General features: G+C 46.3%; 1 protein-coding gene across 3 annotated transcripts; it reads right to left on the bottom strand.

The window, feature by feature from the left end:
- Positions 1 to 13122: 13122 nt before the first annotated feature.
- On the bottom strand, positions 13123 to 13856 carry LOC108158371 (uncharacterized RING finger protein T02C1.1). Of its 3 annotated transcripts, none has more exons than XM_017290624.2 (2): positions 13450 to 13854; positions 13123 to 13341 (listed from the first exon to the last, which is right to left on the bottom strand). In XM_017290624.2, exons 1-2 carry the CDS (start codon positions 13699 to 13701, stop codon positions 13249 to 13251), a joined length of 345 nt encoding a protein of 114 aa, XP_017146113.1. In that variant the 5' UTR covers positions 13702 to 13854; the 3' UTR covers positions 13123 to 13248. The 3 variants fall into 3 exon arrangements, with proteins under 3 accessions (XP_017146113.1, XP_017146114.1, XP_017146115.1); XM_017290625.2 differs by having other exon boundaries at positions 13186 to 13388; XM_017290626.2 differs by having other exon boundaries at positions 13258 to 13341; positions 13443 to 13856.
- Between the last annotated feature and the right edge of the window lie 13863 nt (positions 13857 to 27719).

The raw sequence follows: 27719 nt of genomic DNA, 5'->3' as shown, positions 1-27719 counted from the left end.
TAAACAATTTTATATTTACATTTAGAATCGTTAACGATTTAAAGAAACGTTTTAATACATTGAAATTTAAATCAATATTTAATTGCCCTATTTTTATACCCGATACTCAAAATGAGTATAGGGGTATATTAGATTTGTGGTGAAAATGGATGTGTGTAACGTCCAGAAGGAATCACTTCCGACCCCATAAATTATAAAAATTCTTGAGCAGTACCCATAGCCGAATCGATTGAGCCCTGTCTGTCTGTCTGTCCGTCCCTATCAGCGCCTAGTGCTCATAGACTATAAGATCTCGAGCAACGACATTTTATATCCGGACTTCTGTCATATGTCACTGTTACAAGAATATTTCAAAACTTCGCCCCGCCCACTTCCGCCCCCACAAAGGGCGAAAATCTGTGGCATCCACAATTTCAAAGATACGAGAAATAAAAAACGCAGAATCGTCGAGGATGACTATATCTTCTAGAGTGCAAAATCTGAACCATTATCTGAAATTTTATATCTGAATTATTATAGCCAGAATCAAGAAAACAATTTCATTCTCTCTCGCTCTGTTTGTCTCTAACACACAGGTTTCATGATCGGCTTTGCCTATTAAAAAATGTGAGTTCAAGGATCTCAGAGACTATAAAAGCTAGTGTAACCAAATTTGGTATCCACACTCCTGTGATATCGGACCTTGACCGTTTTGGGTAAAAATTTCGCCACACCCCTTCCGCCCTCGCAAAGGACGAAAATCTGCGGCATCCACAAATCTCAGAGACTATTAATGCTAGAGCAACCAAATTTGGTATCCGCACTCCTGTTAGATCTCACTATAAAACGTATATCTCAAAATTTCGCCCCACCCCCTTCCCCCCAACAAAGGACGAAAATCGGTGGCATCCAAAATAGAATGACCATAGATATGGTTGGTCGCTGAATCTGGATTAGATCGGATCATTTTTATAGCCGAAAGGAACAAATCAATTTGCAGTGGCTACGCAGCGTCCGTTGAATATAAAAATGAAATTTGTATTTTAGATATGGCTATGCTTCTATTTACTAAGCCATTTTTCTCTGAGTATATTAAATTATAAAATCATTTCTACACGTTTCGCTCTACCCTTAAGTAGCCATTTGCAGCCTTTAGCTCCCCCTGTGGCCCCTGTGGGTCCGTCCATTGAAAGCCAGCAGCTTTGGTAAATGCGTGAACATATTTCGGTTTATTTGCTGATTTCCTGTTCGGGCCCCGTGTTTTTGGCGGCTGCGAAACGAGCTGCTAAATCGATTGTAACTAATTCGCGGCAGTCCGCGTCACCGTCGCCGCGAGGCATTCGGGACACCACAAAGGACTCCACGACTTGCTGACTAATAAGCCTGCTTGTAAGCAGAGACATTCACGAGAGTCACAAGTCCATTAAATATTATTAATATATTGAAGACAATTCAATTGGAAAATTGGCAGACATGCGGCGGCAGTAACGGTAACGGGAACAGAACAAAACTGTCGAAGTGTTTCTGGTGCGAGTACCCATATGAAGTACCAGTAATTGAGATAAACGAGATTGAGGAAGCGCGAGAGCGAGGGAGGGTTACAGAAGGAGGTTGCCTCTTTCAATCCTCCCTCCGGGCTGGGGGCTAGAGTTGAATGTTTAATAAATTATTTCCGCCTCAACTTGGAATCTATGCGAACCATTTGAAATGCATGCAGCTACGGACGTATCTGTATCTGAGCCTGTATCTGTATTGTTCTCTCTGTGTGTATCTGTACCTCTAAATGTCTGAATGTCTAAATGTGTGCGTGTGCCGCAACCGAGATTAGAGCAATGTTCGTGCCTGCCCACAATTGCCAGAGCAAACTAAAATCAGTGCGTGGAGTATCTGTATCTGGATCTGTATCTGGATCTGAATGGTGTGTATCTCTGGCTGCCACAATGAGCTCACTTTGTTGCTGTTGCTTCTGCTGCTTCTGCTGTTTCTGTGTATGTTCGGGTGCATGTCTGACATTTCATTATCGAAATGCGTGTGTTTTTACATACGAGTGTGTTTGTGTGTGTGGGTTCCCCTTGTCGAAAAGATAATGAGGGCTTATCGACCAACGCTCAGCGGAAGTGACCCGCTCCTCTCAGAAATATGTACATACTATATACAAATAAATGAAAATACAAGCTGCCACAAAAATCAGAGGCAGCAGGAAAATGTCTGAAATTTTTAAATGGGCGAAGCGGAGGAGGGGAGCCACAAAAACAGGCCCAATAAATAAATAAAAATCAATCAACAAGTGGCCCAGACGGCCAGACGCGGCCCCATCCATCTCTCGCTCTTTCCCTCTCCCTCTCTCTCAATCTATTTGAGAAGGACCAATACCAATACAAGCAAAAGTGGTCGGAAGTGGAGCCGGGAGAGGGATATAGATAGAGAGTGGGCTCTGTGATTAATATAATTAAAATATATCCATTCCCCTCGCCTTAAGAAGAAGGTTGGCCGCCGCCCAAGTGATTATCTCCCTGGATATTATTTTGAATATGTGAGTGCCGCCCTCTCTCCACAGATCTCCCTCATATGCAATCAAATAATCATAAATAAATAATGACGTGCTCAAGCTGCGGATTCCTGTGTGTATCTTTGTATCTGTGTATCCTCGTACCCCGCTCTCTATCCTCTGTAGTGTGTGTGGGTGTGCTGGCATGCAAATACTCTCTGTAAGTGCAAAAGGCATTTATCCGGACCCGGACCTCATTGCAGGCACGGCCAGGCGTGGCTCCGGATTGTAATGATGCCACGCCCCACTCCCCCGCAGTCCCGAACACTCAGTTCAGCTAGGAAGATGTACGGGAAAGTTCCTTTGCCAGCGGAGAGCAAATAAATTGCTATAAAATTTTACCCAAAAGTCGCACACGAAGCCCGACCGACGCTGTCCTGGGACACGGAGTGGGGGTTGCTTGGGTTGCGATGGGGTGCAGCCTAGTCCCCGTTTCAATGGCATAGCACACACAGAATGAGAGAATGAGAGAAAGAGAGAGAGAGAGGCTGAGTCGAGGACTGTCGTCATGTCAAGCAATTCAATTCAATTTGGTTTCTCACGCGTTTGTTTGCCTGCTGCCTCGGGGAGTGGGCGTTGAGGGGGGTGGTTGGCGGGGGGAAGTCTGGCCTGCATCCCTCCCCGTTTACCACCGCGTATGTGTTTTTATTTAATTCATTTCTCTGCCCCAAAACTGACACATTATATTCTATTCCTGGTCTTATTATGCTAATATCGATGGCAGATGATAAACAACCATCTCCAAAGTGAAAAACATTCCCGCAAATATTGAAATTTTCTCCGCTTTGTTTCGCTTTGTTTGGCAGCCCATAAATTTGCCATTTAAAAGAGCAATATAAAACGAGAGTGAAACAGATTATGGCCTGTCATAGATGGCAATTTATGGGCATTAGATGGCATTAGGGATGCCAGTTTAATTGATTTAGACTCGCAGCAGAGTTTCACTTCGAACATCACAGCCAAAAATTATGTTACACTTTTGATAGCTCGCACAAACACCGCCACCCACACTCCTCTCACTCGCACACTTGACTTTTCTTGTAGAATACTTTTACTTACTTGATGAGATGAACTGCTTTGCGAAGATCTGCAGACCAGACCAGGACTTTCCAATTTCCGCCAAGCTGCTTCCGTGGCCCGAGGCGCCTTTACTTCAAGTGTCATCGCGAAGGCGAGTGCCGGCGGCTGTTGCTCTATTGATTGGGTAGGGGCGCACACACACTTGGCCACGAATCACTTTACTGGTAGCCACAGCCACCGTCAGCAGTGTGGAGTCCGTCGTCCGGGGTCCGGGGTCCGGTGTCCCACTGGGAGCATCCACAACCGGAGACGAGCGAGTTCTGCAGCCAAATGAATCGCCAAATCGCTGGGAAAGCCCAAAGATGCTGCGAGCCACGGGAGATGCACGATGTCAGAGTCCTGTCGTGTCGTCGTGTCGGGTCGAAGTCGAATGCTCGGCTCGGGAAATTTGGGACAGCGAAAGAGATGCGGAGAGCGCAGTGCGCAAGCGGACGGAGGGGCAATGTAAACAAAAAGTGCTCGGGCTGCTGCTGCAGCTTCGTTTAATTAGCCACCGCTTGCATATTTGAGCAGATGAAGAGAGCCAGCCGTCCGAGAGAGACGGAGAGCGAGAGAGTCGCATTAAGAGAGCGCTCTGCGTGGGTGGGTGGGCGTTCCGACGACACGAATGAAGAGCTTCGCACTGACTGCTGATAAGGCTACTGACCTTTTGTCTTGTGCAGTGGCGTGCCAGTTCCCCCAGCACGGGGGGGTGCTAGTAATATGGGATATGGGAACGGGATATGGAACGTGCGATGGGGATGAACCTTCCCGTAACAGAGCAGAATTTCTGCCTGCAACGTCAACAAAACTAAGTTCGCTCCAAATGCTCTCGAGTGTTTTCTAAATAAGTAGAATTTACACAATTTTCGAATTCGCCCGTTCCGCTTTTAATTAAATTAATGTATTGCCTACACGGCGGCGCTCAGTGCTGTCCACTTAATTGTTGGCATTTTTATTCTGCCCCACAGCCAGCTCCAGGGATCTTAGGGGCTCTGTGTGTGATTGTGTTCGTGTATGTGTGTGTGTGTGTGTGCGCGGTGGGCGTCTGGACAAACAGCTGTGCCATGAAGCGAATAGATTACACAACAAACAAAAGCCGCTCAGAGACAAAAGCCAGAAGTAGAAGTAGAAATGGAAGAGGAAGAGGAAGAGAAGCGAAAGTAGTGGGTGGGATATGGGAGATAGGAGGAGCTGGCGGACCGTACAGCACCGCACGGGACCGGAACGGAACGGACTCGAGTCCGTGCAAACCATTTTCTGCGAAATCTGAGCAGCTTTCATTCGAGATCCCCGGCATACGTCAAATGTTGAGTAAAGCCAAATTTGTTTGGCGTCCGCCATCACCAGCAAAAACAGTAGAGTGAAAGGAAAAAAGAAAAGATCCAACCGGAAGGAATGAAAGCTGCCCCTTGGGGGAGGTGATTATTAATCAAATCCCGCCTGACTGCTTGATTCGTCGACTAATTGCTACGGGAAAGTAGAGCATCTGAAAATGTACGTATATAATCGTAACCTAATATAACCCAATTCAATTGATTGATTTTCGAATATTTTTCCTGATTTCCATGTCCCAATTGGCTTCCAAGAGCTGCTGCACCTTCACCGTTCCTGTACGAGTCCAATGGCTTGCGAAAAACATATGCATTCGAGCTGCACAAGTGTTAAATTATCTAGTTCTCAATCACGGTCTGGCAACGCTCTCCTGCTCAGAGCACGTACATAGCTGTTGTTTTCCTCCATTTTCGTTTTCCCCCTCACCCGAAGGGAGATCCCGAATGATTAATGACCGCTTTGCATGGTCGTGCTGCTGCTGCTCGTGCTCGTGCTGTTTATTCTCCTGCTCCTTCCCGTAAGACTCTGTCGATGCTGCGAAGCGCTGAACGAAAGAATATGTCAAGAACAAAGTAGAACTAAAAGCCGAAACTTTGTCGGAGCTGAAATTTGATTTTGTGCTGGCGACAGGCTGGAGCAAAAGCTGATGCTGAAACCGAATCCTCGCTGAGTTGATTGAGTAACCTTCGGGGCAGTGCACGCGGAGAGGAGCGAAGTGCGGGATCCATTTCCCCCCCTCCACACGGCTTATCGCGGACGGGTGAAGAATGCTGCAAAAAAGCGAAACGAGAGCACCCAAAAAGTGTCGATTGATAGCGATTGAGCGCTGATATGCAGAGAAAAGAACACGAAAAGGGAGAGAAAGATGTGGAAGAAAAAGAACTGAAGACAAAAGCTTTCGGAGGAGCGGCGGGCTAAAGGAAGCATCGAGGATGATGCGGGTGCAAAAGGGGGCGGCGAAGGGCTGCTTCTAATGACGATAAGCTGAGTTTGTTGACAGGCCCCCAGTCACCCTTCCACCAGTCACCATCTAAAGACAAATATGACCCAAACGAACAGGTTTGTGTTTTGGCCTATTCAGATGTGTGTGTGTGTGTGTGTGTGGGGGGGGGGGGGGGGGGGGGGGGGGGGGGGGGGGAGTGGGGCATTTGATGTGGTTTGGGCTCTGGGCCAGAGCCAGGACTGGGATAAAGTCCATGACAAATGAAAAATGTGTCAGGCATATTAAAAAGGATTCTCACCATCCCCCCTCCCCCGCCGACATGGCGGATAAATGGCTCTGACCAGCGCATTACTTAAATTAATTTCATTTTAAAGCTACGCAAAAACAACACGGCCAAAAAAGTGGGGAAAACCCAGCTCCTAGAGTAAATATTTAAATGAGGGACGGAAGGGACGGAAGGGACACGCGACAACAATGGCAAGGGGCAAGGGGCAAGCAGTGCAGCTACAGCTACAGTAAAGCAAATAAAGCACGAACACGTCGAACGCATTAAGCACGTGTAAACATTTGTGGAGAGCAGAAGGACTACAACAGCAACAGTCGAATTTTATATGTCAAAAGCTGTGCAAACAGAAGAGGACAGAGGCCAGCGAGAGATGTATAGAAGGAAAGAGCATGGACATACCTGACATTCCACTAATTAGCTGAGCAACCCGACAGGGGCCCCATATTGTGATTCGATCAAAATAGTTTCGTATGATATGATTTGAAATAGTTACTCTTCAAAAGCCATGATCACAGATAGGACTGTCATGCACTGTCCCGATAAAGCATTAAAATTCCTAATATTATACCCATGTTGGAATACTATGATATACAGAATCTTCGATCTCTCCGTACGTCTTTAATTCGTGCATTTTCCTGCAAAAGGGAGGTGTTTGCTTTGCTGTTCAGGGCGTTGACAAAAGAAGTATCTATTCTGATGAAGGAAAATGAAAAAATCTTTATGGCTGCCTCTAATTAAAAAAGTGCCAGGCGACAGAGTGGACAGGGGCGGAGTGCAAGCCTTTGTTGCAGCCAGAAAAAAATATGCCGCGAAGAAGCCGACGCAAAATTGGTGGCATACTTTCGTGAGCACTTTTCTCAGCACAGCGCAGCGCATATTTTGCCACGGCATAATTAATTAAAAATATTCGCCAGGCAATAATAAATTTTCCTCTGTCTCCCCCTACCACCCTTGTGGCCTTGCGTATATGTGGCATGCCCCGAGGTGCAAAAGTTTGCAATAAATTAATTTCGTGTTGAAGAGAGTGTAGTGCGGAGTAGTGTAGGGCTGTGTAAAAACATAACTGAAATCGTAAACCAACACTTTAAAAGCGGTACAGATGAAACGAAACAGAACAGAATAGAATGGAGTGGAATGGAACGGGAATTGGACGGGAACCAAATGAAATGACACAAATCATGCGGCTTTCTCTCTCTTTCCCGCCCTGCCTACTCCATCTTTATCCTATTATCTCCCTCTCTTCCACTCTCTCGCTCTGGTCAAAAAATTATTTAGTAAACAATTTAAACTTTTCACATTTGTTTCCGACCCGACTCAATGGACTTGGCTTATGCAAAACTCTGCTCTCGGCCAAGTGGCTTAGATTTTTTGGGCCACACACACACACACACAACTAGAGAGACAGAGACAGAGAGAGAGAGAGAGAGAGAGAGACATAATGACAAAGTTTTACCACTGCCCGTCCAAGGTGGCAAGAACTATGTGGGATTAGACAATTTGTATGCCAACCCCCTGCCCCCACTCGCCCCAGTGTAAGCAGGAACCCAGCTTGCGGTTGAACAGGCCCGAAGACCCCGACCAGACCCACAGCCAGACCAAGACCAAAGCAACCACCGTCCGCATTAAGCCACAACTGATGTTTACATTTTTAACTACGGCCAAAGAAAAGTTTTGCCTTGCCAGCAGAAAACTCAACGTTGCCAGGCGAGGCTACCATCCTTGCGTTTGCACCCTCCCGCTCGCACCAACTCGCACCCACTCGCACCCACTCGCACCCACTCGCACCCACTCGCGCCCACTCTCACCCTCTCTGGGCCATCTCCATCCCCATTTGGGCATAAAATTTAATGCATATAATATTGGCTAATGATGTTTGCAGTTGCGGGGCTTAGGCGCGCATTAACTTGGCCAAGTCCAGGACACCTGCTGTCCCCAAAGCCGCCGCTCCTGTCGCCCACGACTTATATAAGTTACTGAGGCAATTAAGTCCGCAGCATACCAACAGTCGAAGGCGTGGCCATGTTCATTGAATCAGAGTTAAAAGTTTGCTTCATTTAAGATCCGCTGGATATACTGGAATATACAAACAATATATGATTGTGTGAGCTGATCTCATTTCAAACTTGGACAGGTTTATCGGTGTTGTTTGGCCAGGTCAAAATCAGCTATTATTTTGTGTCCAAACCATTTCAAACTCATTAAAAATTGATTGACAATCACCCACCCACACAAACAGCAATCTGCAACTATGGCCAGCAATCTAATTGGAGACTTTATGGCCAACAACACACGTTTTGATGTGTTCCCGTCCCCGTCCCCGTCCCCGTCCCCGTCTGTCCCGGAGGGACATGGACAGATATGTAGATGGAGAGTTGCGAAAGCTGACCAGGGGAGCAATTCCGCTGCATGTTTGATGATTTCCACGTTGCTTACACAGTCAGCAGCACGGCACACATGTCGGCTTTGTGATGGGCACGGTATGGCACGGAAGACAAAGCCCGAGTGTGACATAATTAAACGCCGCATCCTGACGCCGGGCTAATGAGCAACAGAAAGAGATAGATGCAGAGAGAGTGAGTGAGAGAGTAAGGGCGTTTGCTCATTTTTCGGGGGATGCTGCAAAGTAGGTTAATGGGAAATTATGGAGCAAGGAGCAGGAGAACGAAGGAGGTCTGTATATGCATTTTAAATGAATTCATAAATAGATAATTTGTTTAATTTAAAGCAGCACCAGAAGAGAGTGAGAAAAAGGGAGAGAGAATGAGGGAATGAGAGAGAGGGAGCACCAGGAAATGACCAGGACAACACTAGGACGGGAGCGTAGGGGCAACAGCCTGACCCTAATGACAGGAAATTGTGCGGTCAATCACGCACAATCTCGCACGCACATAGAGACAGCCACAAAAACAAATCATTTTGGCCACAAAATCATCGTCAGGCCAGCTGCCAAGCCAAGCAGCCTGGCAAATTGCATTCTATTTCTGGGCCAGAAATCACTAGGAGAACATTTGAATTTCCATAATTGAAAGTCAAATTGAGGCGCAAGAACTTCCAACTTTCGAATCGAAATCGCAGATGCGAGCAATTAAGACTCGCACTTGGACGAGCACATCCTCCTCCTTGATCCCAGCCAGACAATCGCATCATCAGTCTTCTGCAGGCATTTGTCTCCTTCACGCGCAGGACATATCACACACACGACATGCCATTGGGTGAGGGCGAGACGAGCAGAAGCAGAAGCAGAGGCGCATTTAGTAAATTAAAAGTGAATTTATTGCTCTCTAAATGCAGCAATTGCCATGTGCATCCTTTGTGCTCGTATCCCATCTTGCTGCAGTTCGAGTCCTCTGCGAAATGCCCTCGAGTGCGTGTTTGTTTGTCCGCTTAGGTGGGTTTGCTTAATCTTTGACAAGCAGCCAGAGGTCGTTGTCACAGCCAGAGCCAGAGCCACAGCCACAGCCACTCGGGCAATCAGAGCAAACAATGCACGGGTCGGGATAAGGATGTGCAGGATCTGGATGTGCTTGTGCGAGTGACTCTGGCTGAGGTTAAGGCTGAGCCTGAGGTAACTGTACCCGGGAATAGCAATTGGCCGAACGTGTCCTGGATGCCTGCAAAAACAAATGTAGAATCTGGGTTCAAACGCGGCAGAGCTGGTGGGCTAATTAATTGTATCACTACTGAAGAGAGAGAGACTTGGAAAAGTGCGGAAATTACTCTCGGGAGAACAAAGTTTAAGTGCTCTGTCAACCCATTTAGGCTTATTCACAATTTTCAGAATCTTTCTGGAAGGATTCCATTAGATGGTCCTACGATGAGAGCGCGTGACTACATTCTCGGATATGGATACGACACCGACAACTGTTGTCAGTCAGAAGAAATACTTCAAGGAAGACTAGACCACCCCCACACACATCCATCAGGAGCTCCGTCCCAAGAAATGATATATGCACACCCCGCTGCTACTTGTGGAACCTCTGGCTAATACAGTTCCATGCAAAATGCTGCAGTTGCAGACAACTTCTTAGCCGTTTGGCTGCGCAGTGAGCCCCTTAAAATTGGCAAAACAGCCCAGAAGTGCACGCCGGCAAAATAAATTGGTAATTGCATGCGGCAAGGCAGGCATTTAATGAAACGAAACAGGACATGCAAATGGGAATGGGAATGGGAATGGGAATGGCAAGAACAGATCCTGCTTGCTCTGGTGTTTTGGTGCTCTGGTGCTCTGGTGCTCTGCCTCCTGTCGCCTGCCGGGCCGGTGACATAATGAATAGGATTTTGGGTTTCTGCGGCAACGGCAAGTGCCACATCTCGACATGAGCTGCTTGTTGAGGCAGGACGACTCCTCTGCCAGGGCAACATTGCAATTTGCACCAGAGCCAAAAAGGATATGCAAAACGATAGCGCGCAGACAGGGCTAGCAGGAGAGCTGCAGCAGGAGGAGGAGGCAGAGTGGCAGGCATGGAAACAGATGTTGCATCTTTGTTGAAAAGCAGCCAATTTGGAGCTCGCCTCGCCGAAGATAGACATGGCAGAGTGACAAAAATTTAATATGGAAGCCGCCTCAGAAAGAGGCGTGCAAGCGGAAAACAAAGACCCACAAAAAAAGGAGTCGTGAGAGCGCGAGACGAGAGCAAAAAGGCGAACAGAATAAACGGGAAAATAATCGGCGCACAATGCATTGGCAATGAGCCAAGGCTGCACACGGCAACGGCTCCACAAAGAGACAGAGAGAGAGGAAGAGAGAGAGAGAGAGAGAGAGAGAGAGAGAGAAAGAGGGTCTGTCCGTGTCCGTGTCCATGTCTGTGCTTGCCTTTGTTTGCTATCGATAAAATTGTGGTCGGGACATGGGCATGGGCCAGCCGATAAAGCCGCTTGCCAGCAACGAAAATGGGCGTAACAAATGAGGACAGGTGAGAGCTCAAGGGCGTTTACGGGGGCAGTGGGAGGGGCAGAGGGGACATGTAAAAATTAATTAAGCCCCACACTCGCGAACACCACATATAAAGGACGCGAGCTAATTGAGGATATGGCACAGAGATGGGTAATTTCTACACCGAATGACTAGACCACCGCACTCAAACACGAAATTCACATTGGATTGGCAGCTAACAGTTGGAACAGTTTTCGAGATGGGGGCTATCGATTGGCTTCCCCTCCGCATCACCCTCCCCCTCCTTCAAATAGAACGCTTCAAAAAACGACTGTGTTTGCCTTTGTCTCCTCAAATGTCCACACAAAACTTTCAATTACAGCCTAGTGTCAAAGTTCAACAAACAAACCAAACTGAATCGTGGGGCGGCTGCTGTGCTGGGGGCGGGGCACTAGAGCCCCGACGGCCAGCCCGGGCAAACATTTCAATTTGCCTGCCGACAGCCAGCCCCAGCTGACAAAAGCCAAACAACACACAAAAAGCGGCAGAAAAGAAGCGAGAAATCGAGTGCGGATTGGCCCACAAATCGGACAAATAGTGGCAAAAAATGTTATCGAGCAGAAAAACTGAGTACGGGACGGCAGAGTGTAGGCCAAAACCGCCATTTCATATCCTGTGCGAGGCGGATGTGACAGCGAACAACTGAGCGCCAAATCCAGGCTCTGGAAATGGTTCTGGCTCCAGCAGAGGGGACTGTCAGGGAAGCCTATCCCTATTCCCATCCCATCCCTATCCCAGTTAGTCATGCATTTGCAGCATATTAGTTTACAGCCAAATATTCATCCAGTTACATTCGCAGGTGTTCTGGGCAGGCCAGGCTTGAAATCCCGAGCTGCAGGAAAAGCCAAAGCAAATGGAAGCGCATGGCGAACGCGGGAATCCGCAGCAATCCCCCGGAACCATCGATGGGGCAATCACAATAACAAAATTGCAAAGCGCTCGCCATATTTGTTTTCTATCTATTCATGTGTGTATGCGTGTGGCTATGGGTGTTGCACAGCATTGCGAGCAGCAAACAGGATCGCAAACATGGCCCAAATGCCAGGCAAAAAATCAGTAAGAAACGGATAGAGTTGTTGAAATGTTTTCTACCCTGGACCAATGCAACAACATAAGGGGAAACTAAAACTTAAAAGGAGCAGAGGCAGAACTATCCACAGCACTGCCCTCCTCTCCAAACCTAAGCAAAACCAACCCCAGAGTATCTTCAGTTGATCTGTAGGTCCTTTCTTTGCTTCAAAGATGGCTTGTAATTGAAGAGAAAATAAATAAATACAAATAAATACACTTTGATTTGCACAACTGACTCCAATAAAACCATATTTAAAATAAGCTACGAAAAATATTCAAGCAATTCATCCAATCGTTAGAGCGATTTTCTATCATAATAGCAAATCATTGAAAGAAACAAAAAATTCTCCAAGAAAATTCCTTAAAATCAAATACTAAGCAAATTTCGAATGATTGAATAAATCAGTGGTATCTCAGCTTAATCTTCTTTACCAACATTTAATTTTCAAACATTTTTTTGGGAACATGCTCGTACAGCTTTTTATTTTGATGCTATTTTTAAAGTGAATATTTCCGAATTTATTGCGGGTGGGCAGTAATTTGATTTACACCAGAAAAATAAACATAAATAAGAACCACACAAAAGAGGGGGTTGTACATACATACATATGTATTTACATACATATATGTACTAATATACGTGAAATATGGCATGCCTGGCGTTGGCTGCGCTACCCTGATTCTGCTTACAAATAAAATATTTATTTTATAAATATTATTTCATTATTTTCGTGTGTAAGTGCCGCAGCTTTTTGCTGGGGGCTTATTGGCGTAGAAAATTGAATTAAAATGTGGCCAAAATGGCAAAAGCACCACCACTTATGCACTTATCTGTGATTTTAGGTGCAGTTGCAGCAGCAACCAGCAACTTGCCACACAATAAAGTTTTCATCGTGCTTTGAGCTCTGTAAGACGTACCCCTCCGCTGTGTGGGGGATACAAATTAATTATACGCGCCGGAAGGTGGACAAAGGATAGGGGACAATGGACCAGGATAAAGCGCATTCCGCATAGAATTTTATGGCTTTTAGATTTAATTAAAATTCACTCAACTTTGTATTCGTCCCTATCTTTCCATCTATGTACGAGTATATCTAATTTTGTATGGTCTGAACATCTTCAGGGGAAGCGGCCCTCTTTTCACGGCGGTCTACCAGTAGAGCAGCAGCAAGTAGAAGGTCCCCTGGCTGAGGAGTATCAAAAGAACCAATAAAAAAACAACCAAGATCCAAGTCTGGGGAATCGAAGGAGGAGCAGGTCGTTGAGGCAGAACAGAGGAGGACCTCACCACTTACAGCCATCCATTTCCGGGCCACATGATCATCCAGTCTGCGCCGGCAGAGCGGACAGCGCTCGGCCACCCATCCGCGCGCCTCGCGGTAGTTCTGCAGGCAGCCCTTGCAGAATGTGTGACTGCACCGTAACTTGACCGGGTTCCGTATCTGTTCCAGGCAGAAGGCGCAGACCTCCCCATCCTCAGCCCCATCCGCATCCCCATCCGGATTATGGATCGAGGAGGAGGTGCCAGTGCGTTGCCGTTGCAGCATGATGGTGATACCGCTGCTGCCTCCTTTCGTTTAGATGTAAATGTCTGTCTTTGTTCTGTCTTTTCATGTGTATTAGTGTTAGTCTTCTTAGGTTTTGTGTTTGCTGTGTTTCAATTTGAATGTAATACTAAAAATGTAGATACTCCTTTGACACGAAAGCCAGAGAGCAGGAGCAGTATCATGAGCAGGAGCTGAGGGAAATTCCGTTTTAATTAAAATTCGCCGCTATAAATCGGACCGGAAAACACCTTAAGCCGTGAGCAGGACTCCTACTCCTACTCCACCTCCTCCCCCTGCCCCTCCGACGCGGCCCAATCAAATTTAATTACATCATCGCTGCCGCAACTCGAGCGGCAAGCATCGAACGCAATTAGTAGTAGCCTTGTAGAACTCAATTAGACGCGGGGCAAGGCAGTCTGCCAGGAAGGGAGGGAGGATGGGGCTTGGAGGCCAAGTGATTCCTTGCCATGTGTCGCAGCGGCCCATCCTTATCCTTTGGCGCGGTGCAAGTCCTTGGCGTGGCAGGACAACGCTTTGCACTTTGAGGCAAACGACCGCAGAGCAGACGACAAAGATCGAACTTCACAACTACTTTGGCCACATCAAGGAGCTGGATGGTGATGGCGATTACTCCAACAAGGTTTTTAATTAAGTTCAAACTGCACGCAGACGGGCAGACAGGCAGACAGGCAGGCAGGCACTAAAAGTCACATCTCATCCGTGTACCCTCTGTGTGTACCCATCCCATCCCATCCCATCCCATCCCATCCCATCAAAGCCAAAGCCAAAGTCCGTCTAACAAGCAGCTGACAAATTGAATCACTGCTGCTTCAGCTGTTGCCGCTGCTCTCAAGTTTTCTGCTTTGTAATTTACCATCTATGTATCCAGCGACTCCTCAGAGCCCACTGCACACACACACACATTATTAACGCCCTCAATCCGTGTTGGCCAATTACATCACCATATAAAACGAGTTGCCCCGTTCCACAGTCCCCTTTCACTCTGTCCCTCTGTCTCCCTCTTGCTCTGCTCTGCATTTGCATCTTCAAGTTGATTAAAAAGTTGCCAATTGCATGACCATCTGCAGACCCTCCCGTGCATCCCCAGACCCCAGCAGATTCCTGCATTGAATTCAACTTGATTGTTTATTGTTTGGCATGCAGAAATTGTTTGTGATTGTTGCTGATCCTGCTGCTGCTACTGCTGGAAGTAGCAGGGCAGAGGAAAAGTTTTGCCTCCTTTTGGCAATTTGTTAAATTCCCAACTTGAATTAATTTACCAGAGTTTCTTTAATTATGTTTATATCTATAAAATGCCCGAGCATTTGTCGAGTTCGAGACACTCGCCGGCAGTTCTAGGGGAACTTTTCTCGAGCCTTGAACTGTTCTACTACTGCCAGGTGCACGGTTCTCCAACTGAGGTACTGTCAGACCCGAGAAACCCAAAGACAAGCCAACAGAAAAGCTGGCAAAGTTCGCCAAAGCGGAGAAACAGCCAGAGAGCTAAAGTTTTGCAAGAGATTCCTTCTGTTATTTGCTTAAGGAATTAAAAGGGAATCAGGAAAATGCTGATTATCCGGAAATAAATGTTTGGTAGGAGAGGAATGAATGGACACAGCAGATATATCTGTTTCAAATCACATTATAAAACATTTTTCATACAAATATGATTAAAAATGCTGTTAAATTATTCCTAATTAATTCCCCACCACCTACTTCTCCACGAGGTGTCTCCAGTGCATGCCACCCACTGCTTCCGCTGTTTCTAGTGCGGTTTCCACTGCGCTAATGAGCTTTCCTACCGGACACGGACCGCGGACCACGGACCACGGACCACGGACCACGGAGCTCAGCTCAGCTCAGCTTCGGCTTCACCTCATTTATGCTAAGCTTTCAGTGTATTTAGACCACAAAACAGAGCCAAGACAACAGCAACAATGGACAGCTGGATCTGTATCATGGGTGGCTAATGGGCTAACATGACACCAAATGAATCATGGGACTGGAACTGGAACTGGTTAAAACTGAAACTGGAACAGACGCAGAAGCAGCAGCCCTGCGTTAGTGGGTTAATATTTCATTGGAGGTACAGAGGAGCAAAGGAGCAAGAGAGCAACGGAAACGGATGTTGCCCGGCCAGATTTCCTGCCGAAGGCGATTTCTCCGAACAGACAAAGCCCTCGTAATGCCCTCCATTCCAGAGGCGCCTTATTTAATGAGGTTCGCAACTCTCTAATTTCTAGTTCTGTTGCTCTTGCTGCCCCACCACGGGTCCCTCTGCCACTCTGCCACTCTGCTGCTCTGCTGCTCACCTCTGCTTATTTAGCAATTAGTTGAAGTTTTCCCTCGCTTTGCATATCCTCCCAGTGCCAACTAAATGTACGACTAATTAGCAGAAAAGTCTACTAAATTGAAATGAATTATGAAAATTGCATCTGCAGCTGTGTCTCAGGTGAACTGAAGGAGAAGGAGTGGGGCAAGAGGAAGCGTGCAAGGACGAGGACGAAGCACAAGTTGCAGAAGAAGATGCCGCACTCCGTTACACTCAGCTCAAGCCCCACTGGATCCTCTTAGGACACTCGACTCGCATCTTGTTGGCCTGGCATTGAGTGGCCTTATTTTGGCATATAATGGCTGCTGCACAACAACAGCAGCAGCAGCAGCAGCAGCAAAAGCAGCAACAGCAACAGCAGCGCCTCCACATTATGGGTCTCAGACAATGAGGACAAAAGGCCATTTACTTGCCTTTGAGGCGTGCACCGAGGCCTTCACCCACTTCAACTCAGTGCAGTTCACTTCACTGGGCGACCGCACATGCATGCAGGCAGGTGGATGCATCCCCCCCATCTGCTACCCCAGCCGTATCCTTTTAGCCATCTAAAGGATGGGGCCAAAAAGAAGAATGAAGGCCGTAATTCAGCTAAAATGCACTCAGCACCCACCCTCTGCCCCATCCCCGGCTACCCCGTAGAGGCAGGACGCTTTGTTGCCTGCTCGGATCCATCCCACTGTTCATTTTGTTGATGATGTGGTTGGTCCTTGCACAGAGATGGGACAGGATCAGGTGCGGGATAATTGGAAAGTAGGTTGCACATTTAGTTGCATTGTCTGAGCAGCCACTCTGCCACAGCACGCACCGAGCAATGCATTCCATAAATCATCCATCCAGTGGCAACACTTTTCTTGCCGCCAATTTGTCAGACGATTTGAAATATTAACAGGTCCAGTCGAGTCGAGTTGAGCAATTTGTTTAGGCCCTATCGTAAATTAAGTTAATATTTTTCCGACAGCGGAGGATAAGCGCGGTGGGGCGGTGGGGCGGTGCGGCGGTGCGGCAGGAGCGGCCAATTGGAAAGCCTGTGATATCAACGGGGCTTTCGACAATTCAATTGAAAAACTGGCAAATACATTTGCCGATAGCCAAAACTAAAAGATTGTTGACAGCTCGTTACAGCAACAACAATGGAGAGGAGAGGCAGACAGCCCCAGAACGAGGCAGAGCAGGACTCTGGGCAATGAAAACTATGCAAATGACATGCAATGGCTGGGAAAACTTTGAAAAGCCAGCAGAGCAACCGGAACATGGAGGGAGATGGGATTGAGGCTGCTGCAAGGATAGCTGAAAGGAGCAGAGAGCTCCATCCGTACATTCGAATAGGAGTACATACAAGTATGTGTATGTTTATCAAGTTTTTTGGGGCGAATGGCATTATGCAAAGTTGAGCGATTTGGGATTGCTTTAATAGATAAGCAATATGGTGGGGCTTCGTCTGGAGCTGCATTTTGGGAAGCACAAATTGGGATAAACATATATGTACATATTTCGATGGATATGCCAGGATAAACAGAACAAATTAGAATCCCAGATCCCAAGGGTCATCAGTGGCAGTGGCAGTGGAAATTCTATTGACAATTACCAAGATTATACCATGAAACATGAAGGACTTTCTTAGAATTCCCCTCCCATTCCATCCCATCACTCTTGACTGTCATAATTTCGGAAAAATTCATCATGTAATTTTTAGTATTCATATTTAAAGTCCTGCCTGGGCCACACTCTGCCTTTGGAACCTCTTCCGCACCCCGCACCACCAAGCCTCAGCCTTCTCCAGTGCAAACTTGAATCATAAAACAAGAAGAAACCACGAAACAGTTCCCAACACTTTCAGGAACTTGAGGACAGGACAGGACTGAGAATACTTCTCTGGACATTCTCTTTCACTCTTCTATGCATTAATTCCTACCTTTTATAATGCAAAAATGAAAGAAATAAGGTGCACTTACCTCACTCCCGCTCCAACCACTCTCAGCCCATCTGAAAACAGTCAGAGAGGGAGAGCGAGTGGAGCTAAGAAGGGAGAAGAGCATAAAGCAAAGCAAATTCCAAGCATGCCATAGCGATGGCGACTACGTCGAGGACTGGCACTCGACGAGGACGAGGAGGACCATGACGACGACGACGACGACGACGTCAAGAGCAGCCCCGAAAAAAACACTAAAAATGGCGAATTTTTTGTTTGTTCAAATTCTCCTTCTTCTTCGTTTCTTGCTCGCAGAAAAACAAAGACCGAGCTCCAGCCTTGGACTTGGATAGCAGAACATTTTGTTTAAAGTTGCTCTGGCATCCCCCCAGCTGCTAGCCCCCAGTCCGCAGTCCGCAGCCCCCAGTCCCTAATTGTGGAAATGAGCGAGCGTGGATTACTTTGCTTTGCTTACAGTTGCTTATAAAATGGAGTGCCCTGGCAGCGCGCACTCCGACTCCCCAGCAGCACTGTATGCGCAACAACAATTGCCATTGCACTTGAGCAGCGAGCAGTACGTTTACTTTATTATTGCAAGCTTTCTTTCTGCTTTCCCTGTGCTTTCTTCCTGCAGCCCCTGTAATGGCTGTCAGCTTTGCTCTTGGCTTTTTCGCTTTACTTCACATTTTTCTAGTTTCGTTTCATTGTTGTTCCTCTTTTTGCTCATCCTCTATTGGTGACTGAGCAGTATTCCCTCCAACAGGCAAACAAATTTTTTGATTGGAGGAGAACAGAGATGAGTCAAAGGGCAGGCAGGAACCGAGCCAGTGCAGAGAACAGCTTAAAACGCATTCCGAATTATCAGCTAATGAGATCAAAATTCCTCAAGGCATCCATCCGTCCCATCTATCTCATCTTCGCTGACAAATTGGATGCGACAACAGTTTTCTCTGCATAAATACTTCTGTGAAAGCTTTTGAAGTAGGTGTGCTTGTGCAGGTCCTTGGCCACGGATAAGGAAAGGGATGTGCCAAAGCATAGGGATAAGGATGCGAAAAGCTGAGTTGAGTTGAGCCAGGAATTGAATACGCCGTCAAGTGTATTTGCAATCATAACATACATACGCATGACACTTTCCCTAAGCCAACACCAGACCAGCCAAGAGATGCAATTGGAAATTCCCAGCACCAGGACATTTCCTGCATTCACAGACGGGCAGACAAAAATGTGAAAATTAGTTTAGATACGATTGTGATCTGCAACGGCATTCGATTAGAGAATTTAATTGGCAGAATGAGAACATCAACTTCTCGACCATCAACAGTAACTGCTTAAAAATAGTCCACCCTAAGTCCTTCGCAGAGGGACTGCCCGAGAGAGAGAGAGAGAGAGAAAGATAGAGAGAGGGAGTTACTGACGAAATAAATTGCTGTATCAGCTGCTGCAACTATGAAAGGTTGTATGCCACAGCCACAGCAGTATAGGGCAGTAGAGGGGTGTGGAGGGGTGCAGCAGCAGCAGTAATGCCACATTACGTACACGCCAGCGCGGCCACAGAAACTCACGCTGTGTGTGCGGTCTTGTTTGACTGCCACCAGGTGGCTGCCACCGCTGCTGCTACTGCCACTGCCACTGAGACTGCTGCTTTTCAAGTAAATATTTTCTGCACTTGGCTGCATAATTTATGCTGGATGTGTGTGTGCGATTGTTGGCCATGAATGCGAACCGAGCGCAAATCTCAGCGGACTCGGGAGTGCCCACACATGGCTGCACTCCCTCAACCACATACTCGTACTTCTGCCCAAATATTAAGCACCGTTTCACTGGTCATCTACTGTCCCCTTGGTCTCCGCATGTGCAGATCCACAATCGCTTGTTCAAATAAGTGGAGCAATCTACACGGAGTCTAATTAGAAATGAAGCCTGGTTTTTCCGTCATTAAAAGTGCATGAAAATTCGCAGGCTGGCAAGCCTAGCAGAACCCTAGCAGAGCCCTAGCTAGAATTGTGGCAATTAGAGGAGAATGAGACGGGACGGGGCCTGAGACTCTGAGAGGAAAAAAGTTTTCCCCTTGCGCTGGGAAAACATTGGAAACAGAGGGCGAAGCGCACGAACGCACGAATAATTAACAAAATTTGCACTTTATCGCAGGATGCAGAAGGCAGGACGCCCAGGACCAGTCAAGCCAAACTTTAACGAGCATACGCGATGGTCCTCAGTCCTAGTCCTGCCACTGCCACTGCGTCTGCTTCTGCCTCCGCTGCACGAATATTTTTTTTCTGCCTTTTCTTCTATGCGCTGCCTTCTCTGTTCTGTTTATTTTTGCCGCTTGGCATATGACGGAAGCTGATTTGAGGCAAACACAGTAACACATTTAGCTGGCAAACATGTTGGTGGCAGAGACTGGGACTAGCAGTGCCACTGCCACTGCCACCGCCACCGCCACTGCCACTGCGACTGCGACTGGGTAACGGAAGCCGGGGAAAAACCTAGCATTGGGCATGGCTTGGAAATCGGAAAATAACTGAAACTGTCAGCGGGAAGGGAAGGGAAGGGAAGCGAATGGAAGCGGCTACGGCAACGCCAACGGGAAATGCTGAAGCAGGCAAAAGGCGCAAAATCAACAGCGCGCGTTCAGGCTTATGCCTCTATAAATGTATGCACTTGTGTGTGTGTGTTTGTGTGTGTGCGGCATGTACATATATGAGTGTGTGTGTGTGTGCTTAAGTGTGTGGAAGTCGTTGGTGCTGTTGTTATGTGGGCATTGGTGTGTGCATCAGCAGCAGCAGGAGCAGCAGCAGCAGCTTGGCAACTAAAATGCAATTAAGCCAAGCTGAAACAAGACTTTTTGCTGCCTTAAACCTCAGGCTTAGACCGCTCTCTCCCTCTCTCCCACTGACAAACACATGCGAGGCGAGGAGCTCTGCCGCATTACTAAGCACTTTTTGCAATTATTCACATTTTCCTTTTAATTGGAATTTAAAGTGCTGCAGCAAGCGAGTGCGAGCGAGCGTCTGGGATTCAGATTCCCAGCATTCTCCGCTCCGCCGTTTACTCCTATCTATCCTTTTTCCTTGTGATACCCTTGCAGAGCACCTGCTGAGGAATTCCCTTTGACAGCTCTTTCCTTTGCCATCGATAATTTTACTCAAATAATCGGCTTTGGCTAACAAAATAAATTGAATAAATGTGTTCAACTTATGTGAGGAATGGGATCAATTATTCACACAATTTGTGCAACAAAGTTCATTTATACTGCATGCTCATTTGAATGACATTTTATTTGCGTTTTCCAGTCCTTTAATTACGCATCATTTTGCGGGAATTTCATAAAATTACATTGCAATTATTTATCGGCAAGCCCCAGTAAACATTCAATTGATTGTGACTTTCTCTGACATGGAAATTATCAACAGCTTCTAGTAAAAGATCTGGGATCTGTTTGTTATGGAACATACTCGTGATATAGCCGGAACACATAGTGATCAGAACTTTGTGAGATTTATTTGTAACATTTTAATCCTATTTATATTAAAAGCGAACATTGACGTGCTTATGTATACATTTATAAATGTATGCTATGCTTTTGCTATTTAATTGAAAAAACTGTGGCATACAAGAAACGAAAATAATAACTCGAAAGAAAAGCCAATTTACATGAACAAAAAAATGGCACGATTTGTGGCGCATTTCGCCGTGAGCAGGTGGCAGGTTTTAATAATGTAAAGTGTTTGCTTTGCATATAAATATAAATATAAATGTAAAAATAAATGCAAAGGATTAATATATGTGGTGGAGTGGGTGAAGTGGGGAGTGCAGAGTTCACTGCCTGGGGGTACTGCCGGGCAATCAACGGGACGAAAGCATATAAATTACATCGTTGTGGGGCAGATTTGAACGGACGGGACGAGCTGTCCGCAGTTTAATTAATGTGCCAGTTAGGCGATGTAATTTTGCCATTAAAATGCTCATTTAATGCCGAGCGAGCGGAGGTATTAATGAATTTTAACATACATATATATATGTGTGTGTGAGTGTGTACTTACCTCGAGAAGGGCGTGAGCGAGAGAGCAGAAATTTGCATATTAATGATTGAATGATTTTCAATTGAATTTCATGGCGATTCGGTTCAGTTTTTGTAACTTGTAACATTTTTTGCAGTACTGCATACTTAATCAACAAAGCTTGTTCAATTGCAGTGAAATGTCATTTTAATCATTTCCAGCGAGTGCATTTGCTAATTTTTTCCCCACATCTGACGTTAATGCCATTGTGTGTGTGTCCGTTAATTACATGCGGATGCGGTCCAGCAAGGTCAAACAAGTACCATTCATACTTTTTTCGTAATTGTAAATGTAATAGCTAGGTGTTGAGCAGGCATTCGCATAAATAACGCATTAGCCAGCGGCAACAGTTAAGCGAAACCGACCCCAGTGCAGAGACATGAAAAACACCATCAACATGGTCCACAAATTATGCAAATTACCTTTTGGCAGCGAACTCTTTAAACAGCCGCCAGGACTTTGAAAATATGAAATTATACAAATACGAGTACTGTGTCGTGCAGGTTTTTCTGCGAACTTGATAGCGCCTCATGTACGAGTACTATAGTCCGGAGATAGAATCAACTTCCAGAAAAAAAAAACTTCACAGCCACGTCCTCTCGATTTTTAGTCACTTTTTGACACTTTCTGATGTTCTGATGTTCGTTATGCTTCCTGGATGATACTCCATTCTGGCTGGTTTCCTTTACTTCGGATTCGACTGGGCTGTAGATTTTCGTTGCCAGAAACGAAGCTGCTTTTGAAACTGCTGCTGGGTGACGCTGGTGGGTTACAGTTACTGGATACAAGACACACACAGGACGCAATGACTTCAACTTGTGAGCAGCGAAATGCGTTGCGGGGGTTTTTATACCGCTGTCCGCGCCATCGCCATCCCGAACGATGAATTTTCCGGGTGGGGATATGCAAAAGAAAAGAAGCGCAAGACGCACGGAACGCTTCGGCAGAGCAGTGCAGAGCAGAGCGGTGCGGTGCGGAGCAGCCTTCGAGCACTTACACAGATGCAGAGATAAGCCCTCAGAGTGACGGTTGCCTGCTCCCACACACAGCTGGAGGCGGCAGCAGCAGCAGCAGCAGCAGCAGCAGCAGCATCCAGCCTTGCCGAGAGGGGAACATCGGCTGACCTGCGCATGGACTGTCCCAAAAAGCTCCTCCCAAAAGCTCAGCTTTTGGTCGTTCGTCGTCGTGTTTGGCCTTCGGCTCACGTTCATTTCCAGCGGAGTGGAGTTCATTTCGGCCGAGTTTCTTGGCATTTCCCCTCCATGCTGCCACCGCTGCCGCTGACGCTGCCACTGCCACTGCCAGCGATGTGGGTGGGCGATGGTGTTAGTGGGCGGGTGTGCGGGTTTTCCTGTCGGTGGATCCAGTTTTATTTCGTTTCGTTTCGTTTTGGCCGCTGCTTCAATGCAGTGCAGTTATTATTATGCGCCGGCTTTGTCTCCTGCTCTCGCTCTGGCTCTGGCTCTGGCTCTGGCTCTAATTTACAGTTTCATTTAGTCGGGGTCGGACTATAAATAGTCGGCACTCATTTGCCGCCAGACGTGGGGCTACCATCGCGGGGCTGGCTTTCCATTTCGCAGACACGCGTGCCGTGCCCCCGATTCCTGACCTCCCCCGACACTCCCACAGAGCCACCTTCCCACCTAGCCACCGAGCCACAGCCATCAAATCAAACACGAAAATCAAATTTGTTAACAGCGTTCAAGTGGCACAAAACATACAACACGGAGAGCGGCAAAAGGGAGGCAGGGGCTGGCCCAGGAATCTCCTACCTGACATAAATTGTTGCTGTTGTTGCTTTTGGTGCTGCTACCATTAAAATAAACCGCTAAGAGGGCAATATTTCGGCACGCTCCGGGCCAAGTCGAGTGCTCCTCGCCAGCTCCTTTGCATACGAAAGGCCAAGAAATCGTTGGGAAATCAGTGGGGGATGTGGTGCGGCGCGGACAGGGCTGTGGGGTGTGGGTGTGGCAAGCACCCACTCGATAAGCGACCGGAAATGGCTGTTTGCTGGCAAATTGGTTGCACGGCTGGCTCGCAACAAAACCGTATATAATTTTTGCACTTAGCCCGGCTCGTACTCGTATTTTGTATCGTACTCGAGTTTTGCCCACTTGCCACATTCAATTAGCCACGAATGCGGCACAAAGCACAGTTGGTTGCCAGTTGTTGCCGCCAGTGGCTGCTGCAGCCATAAAGCGGTGATTTCTAATTTCGATCTGTCAAACGCAAAGACCCAAGATCGATGGCAACCGATAAAAAAATGTATAGAAAAAGAACGGAGCAGAATGGAGCAGCGGTGAGAAGCGTTTCCCTCCCCCTATTTCCAGTCACAGGCAATCGGGAAAATCTCGTTCTCAGTGTGTCTGAGTCGGTGTGTCTGTGTGTGTGTGTGTGTGTGCTTCCAAATCATTTACAATTCATGTGGAAAATTTTCGTCTAGTGCATTGTGCAGGAATTTATGTTTAAATAAAAGGCAGGCAGAATGGTTGGCAGGCTGTGGCTGGCGGCGGAGAACTGACCTGAACAGAACCTAATTCGGTTTTTCGTATTAACTGGAAATACGTGCAGATCTGAAAAATTCAGCTCCCAAAGGTGAAGAGGTCTTGCTGCTCCAGCTCCTGCTCCTGCTCCTGCAGCTGCTGATGATGAGTTGGGAAATCCGAGCAAGTGAACCGCATATCGTGTGTCGTAGAATGCCCAACCACCATTGGGGCTGCAACGGTTGCAAGTGGGGTAAACGGGAACCAGCAAGCCCCCATGCGCTGACCATTAGACATAAGCTGCAATAACCATCTCGTGAGAGGGAAGCAGCGCGAATGTGATGAGAGCAAACAAAGCAAGCGATGAAGGAGAGCATGGGGTAGAGTAAGGACGAGATAATGGAAGAAATTTCGAGTAAGATATAGAAGATGATGGCTACTATATCCATAGCTTCCTGTTCACCCCAGAATGGGTTAGAATAAGAGGAATAAAATCATTCCATGGGACATACAATCAAACACCAATAGATAGAGACATAGGAACTACCCATGTAAAAAGAATACATACATACTGGTACGATTTGATCCAAAGTGATTGGATGCTAGAAATACAGTTTGGAAAGACTGTATTCGACAATACAAGACCTATTCGTCTGTAGTTTCAGGTAGTAATCCTTTCCTCCGCTGTGGATTATAAAACAGCACCAAATCGACATCGAGAGACCCTTCTGTGTTCGTCACGCAGTAATTGGATGCAACCTCTTATAAATTGGCGAATCTCGTTAAAGCGATCCTTCTATAATCGGCTTTGCTTCAAATAAAAGCAAAGAAAAGCATTAAGAGCGAACAGGTTAACATAAAAATATACTCGTAGTGTTCCTAGTGTTTTTGTTCAAATGTAATAAATACTTCCAATAAACCCAAGCAATTGATGATATATGATCATAGGTTGTAGGTCTGAATGAGTAGATCACACACACATATTTAGAATTTGCAATATACCAACGAAATATTTATTTTTATTTTATAACCGTGATTATGTTCCCCTCGTATATCCCAAGGTAGAAGTTTTCTACAACTTTTATAAAGATACAACTTTTCAAGAGTTCTATAGAACTCTGTGCAAATCACCTCTGCAAAAACGTCCGCATATTTTAGCTAAATCAACACCCAAGTTCAATGGCTTGGGCCCGTTGAATAAGTAGCACCACACCGCCAATTAGCCATAACCGAACTTCATGTCCTTTTGGTTGCCTTTGGGCTCTCGTTTGGATCCATCATCAAATCGCAAATTCAATTTGTTTGACACAATCTAAACCAATATTTTAGCAAAGAGAACTCGGCGGGACCAGATCCTAAAGCCCTATGTTCGTGGTGGAATGGAATGCGATGGCGATGGCGAAACCGTCGAGCAAACGCTGCCGGCATCGGCAAATTATGACCACAAAAATAAACGAGTTACGCAAAAAGGCAGAAACTGTGCAATGTGCAATGTGCAATGTGCACTATGTTCTAGCACTGGCTCTAGCCATGGACCTCTCTCTCCGCCTTCCCCAATCCCATTCTGCCTGCCACTTGCCTCTGGCATGGCCGTTGTAGATCCTCATGCTCAAAGCTATGCCATGGCCTGACAGCAGAAAACCAAAAATTTTGATTTATGGCCAGGGCATAAACTGCATTTGACGCGCTTGTCTCTCTCTCTCGCTTACTCGCTCTATTTTGCTCTCTCTCTCTCTCTCTCTCTCTCTCTCTCTCTCTCTTTCTCTCTCTGTCTGCCTCTGTCTCTCTCTTTCTCTGTCTCTGTATGCGTGAAGGAGGGAAGAACACGACATGGAACGGTGCATGATATGGCTACATATATAATCAAATAGTAGCAACAAATGCGAGGATACTACCGACTCGTCCAGCCATATGAACGGTGACATGGCAGGCACGATATGGCAGTGAGAATGCCATTTTTCCTATGGATTTTTATCGTGTGCGTGTTCGTGTGTGTATGTGTGCTATCTGTGTGAATGTGTGAGTGTAGCGGAAGTGCCAACGCAATATTGTGAATCTGCCACACTTCCATACACACTCCTTCTCAGTCTGTGGCTCACATATGGAGTTCTCCCGCTATAATGATGATTAAGCATTGTAATGAAATTGCAAATTGGCGCCGCGCGTCCCATCGAAGGAGCGGAAAGGGAGAAAACTGAGGCAGAGAGCGTTGATTTCCAGCATTTCATGGCCAAAAGGCGTGCCTCTCTGTACGAGAATGTGTTGGGGTAATTGTGTTGTAGTGGAGTGCCCAAAGCGAAATAAAACCACTAATAAGCCAAATGACGTGCATTTGTCATTAACTCCGCACAGATCTATGCCACGTCATTATTGGCCTGAGGTTGGGTCTGAGGCTTACATTTAGGTTGAGGATAGGGCTCTTAATTAAATCGCAGTCACACCAAGGAACCACTGGTCCCAAAGTCGGAATACCACACCGCAGAATGTATGCATCCTATAACTTGCGGTTAGCGGATTAATACATTTTGAAGCATTTTGATTTATAAATAGTAAAGGTATGTCCGCTCTATAGACATGAATTAAAGATCCTGTGAATGGTCATACAAGTCTCTTTTCAATCCATCAATTTGTGTGCTCAAAAGACGACTTTGTGGTTATATTGTAATTTCAAAGCATAAGGAAGGGATCTACTCATCAAGGCCTACAACCAAATGTAATGTCCAAATAGAGAACAGCCTAGATGTAAATTCACACTTACTGTGTCACTCTACCATAAAATTAATAGTCGTTCTGCTCTTTTACGACCTTCTTATAATCATCTCGTGTTTTTTTATTTCACACATACATATGTATAAAAATCCCACATTGCTGAATTGGATTTCGTACAGGTAGCCGATATTTTTAGTGGACATCCAATTTGGTTATCTAAGACTAAGACTTCATATGGGACCATTCTTAAACGAAATAAATCTGTTCCAAGCACATTTCAAGCACTCGGAATAAATTTCTTACACACCGTGAAACCCATACAATTTGTCGAAAAAAATCACCACCCATAGTGGAGTGCCGACATTCCTTTTTTAATATTTTTAAAATAATTTTAACAAAAACCAGTAATAATAACAACAGGAAGAAGCCCCCAGGACAATGGCAGTGCCTTCTAAATAATGATATAGTTGGGACTGGGTATGGGCCGGGTCAGGCAGAGTAAATGCAAACAAACCTGTCGA

Source organism: Drosophila miranda, chromosome 3 (genome assembly GCF_003369915.1).
Source record: "Drosophila miranda strain MSH22 chromosome 3, D.miranda_PacBio2.1, whole genome shotgun sequence".
In the NCBI taxonomy this organism is placed as follows: Eukaryota; Metazoa; Arthropoda; class Insecta; order Diptera; family Drosophilidae; genus Drosophila; species Drosophila miranda.
The sequence above is the reverse complement of the archived record's forward strand: the minus strand, read 5'-3'. Positions and strand labels throughout refer to the sequence as shown.

Bases quoted from the DNA above. Each gene is read 5' to 3' on its own strand.
- LOC108158371 (XM_017290624.2), bottom strand. From the start codon at position 13,701: ATGCTGCAACGGCAACGCACTGGCACCTCCTCCTCGATCCATAATCCG. The intron at 13,342-13,449 runs GTAAGTGGTGAG...GATACTCCTCAG, and splicing joins TGGCCCGGAAATGGATGGCT to CCAGGGGACCTTCTACTTGC.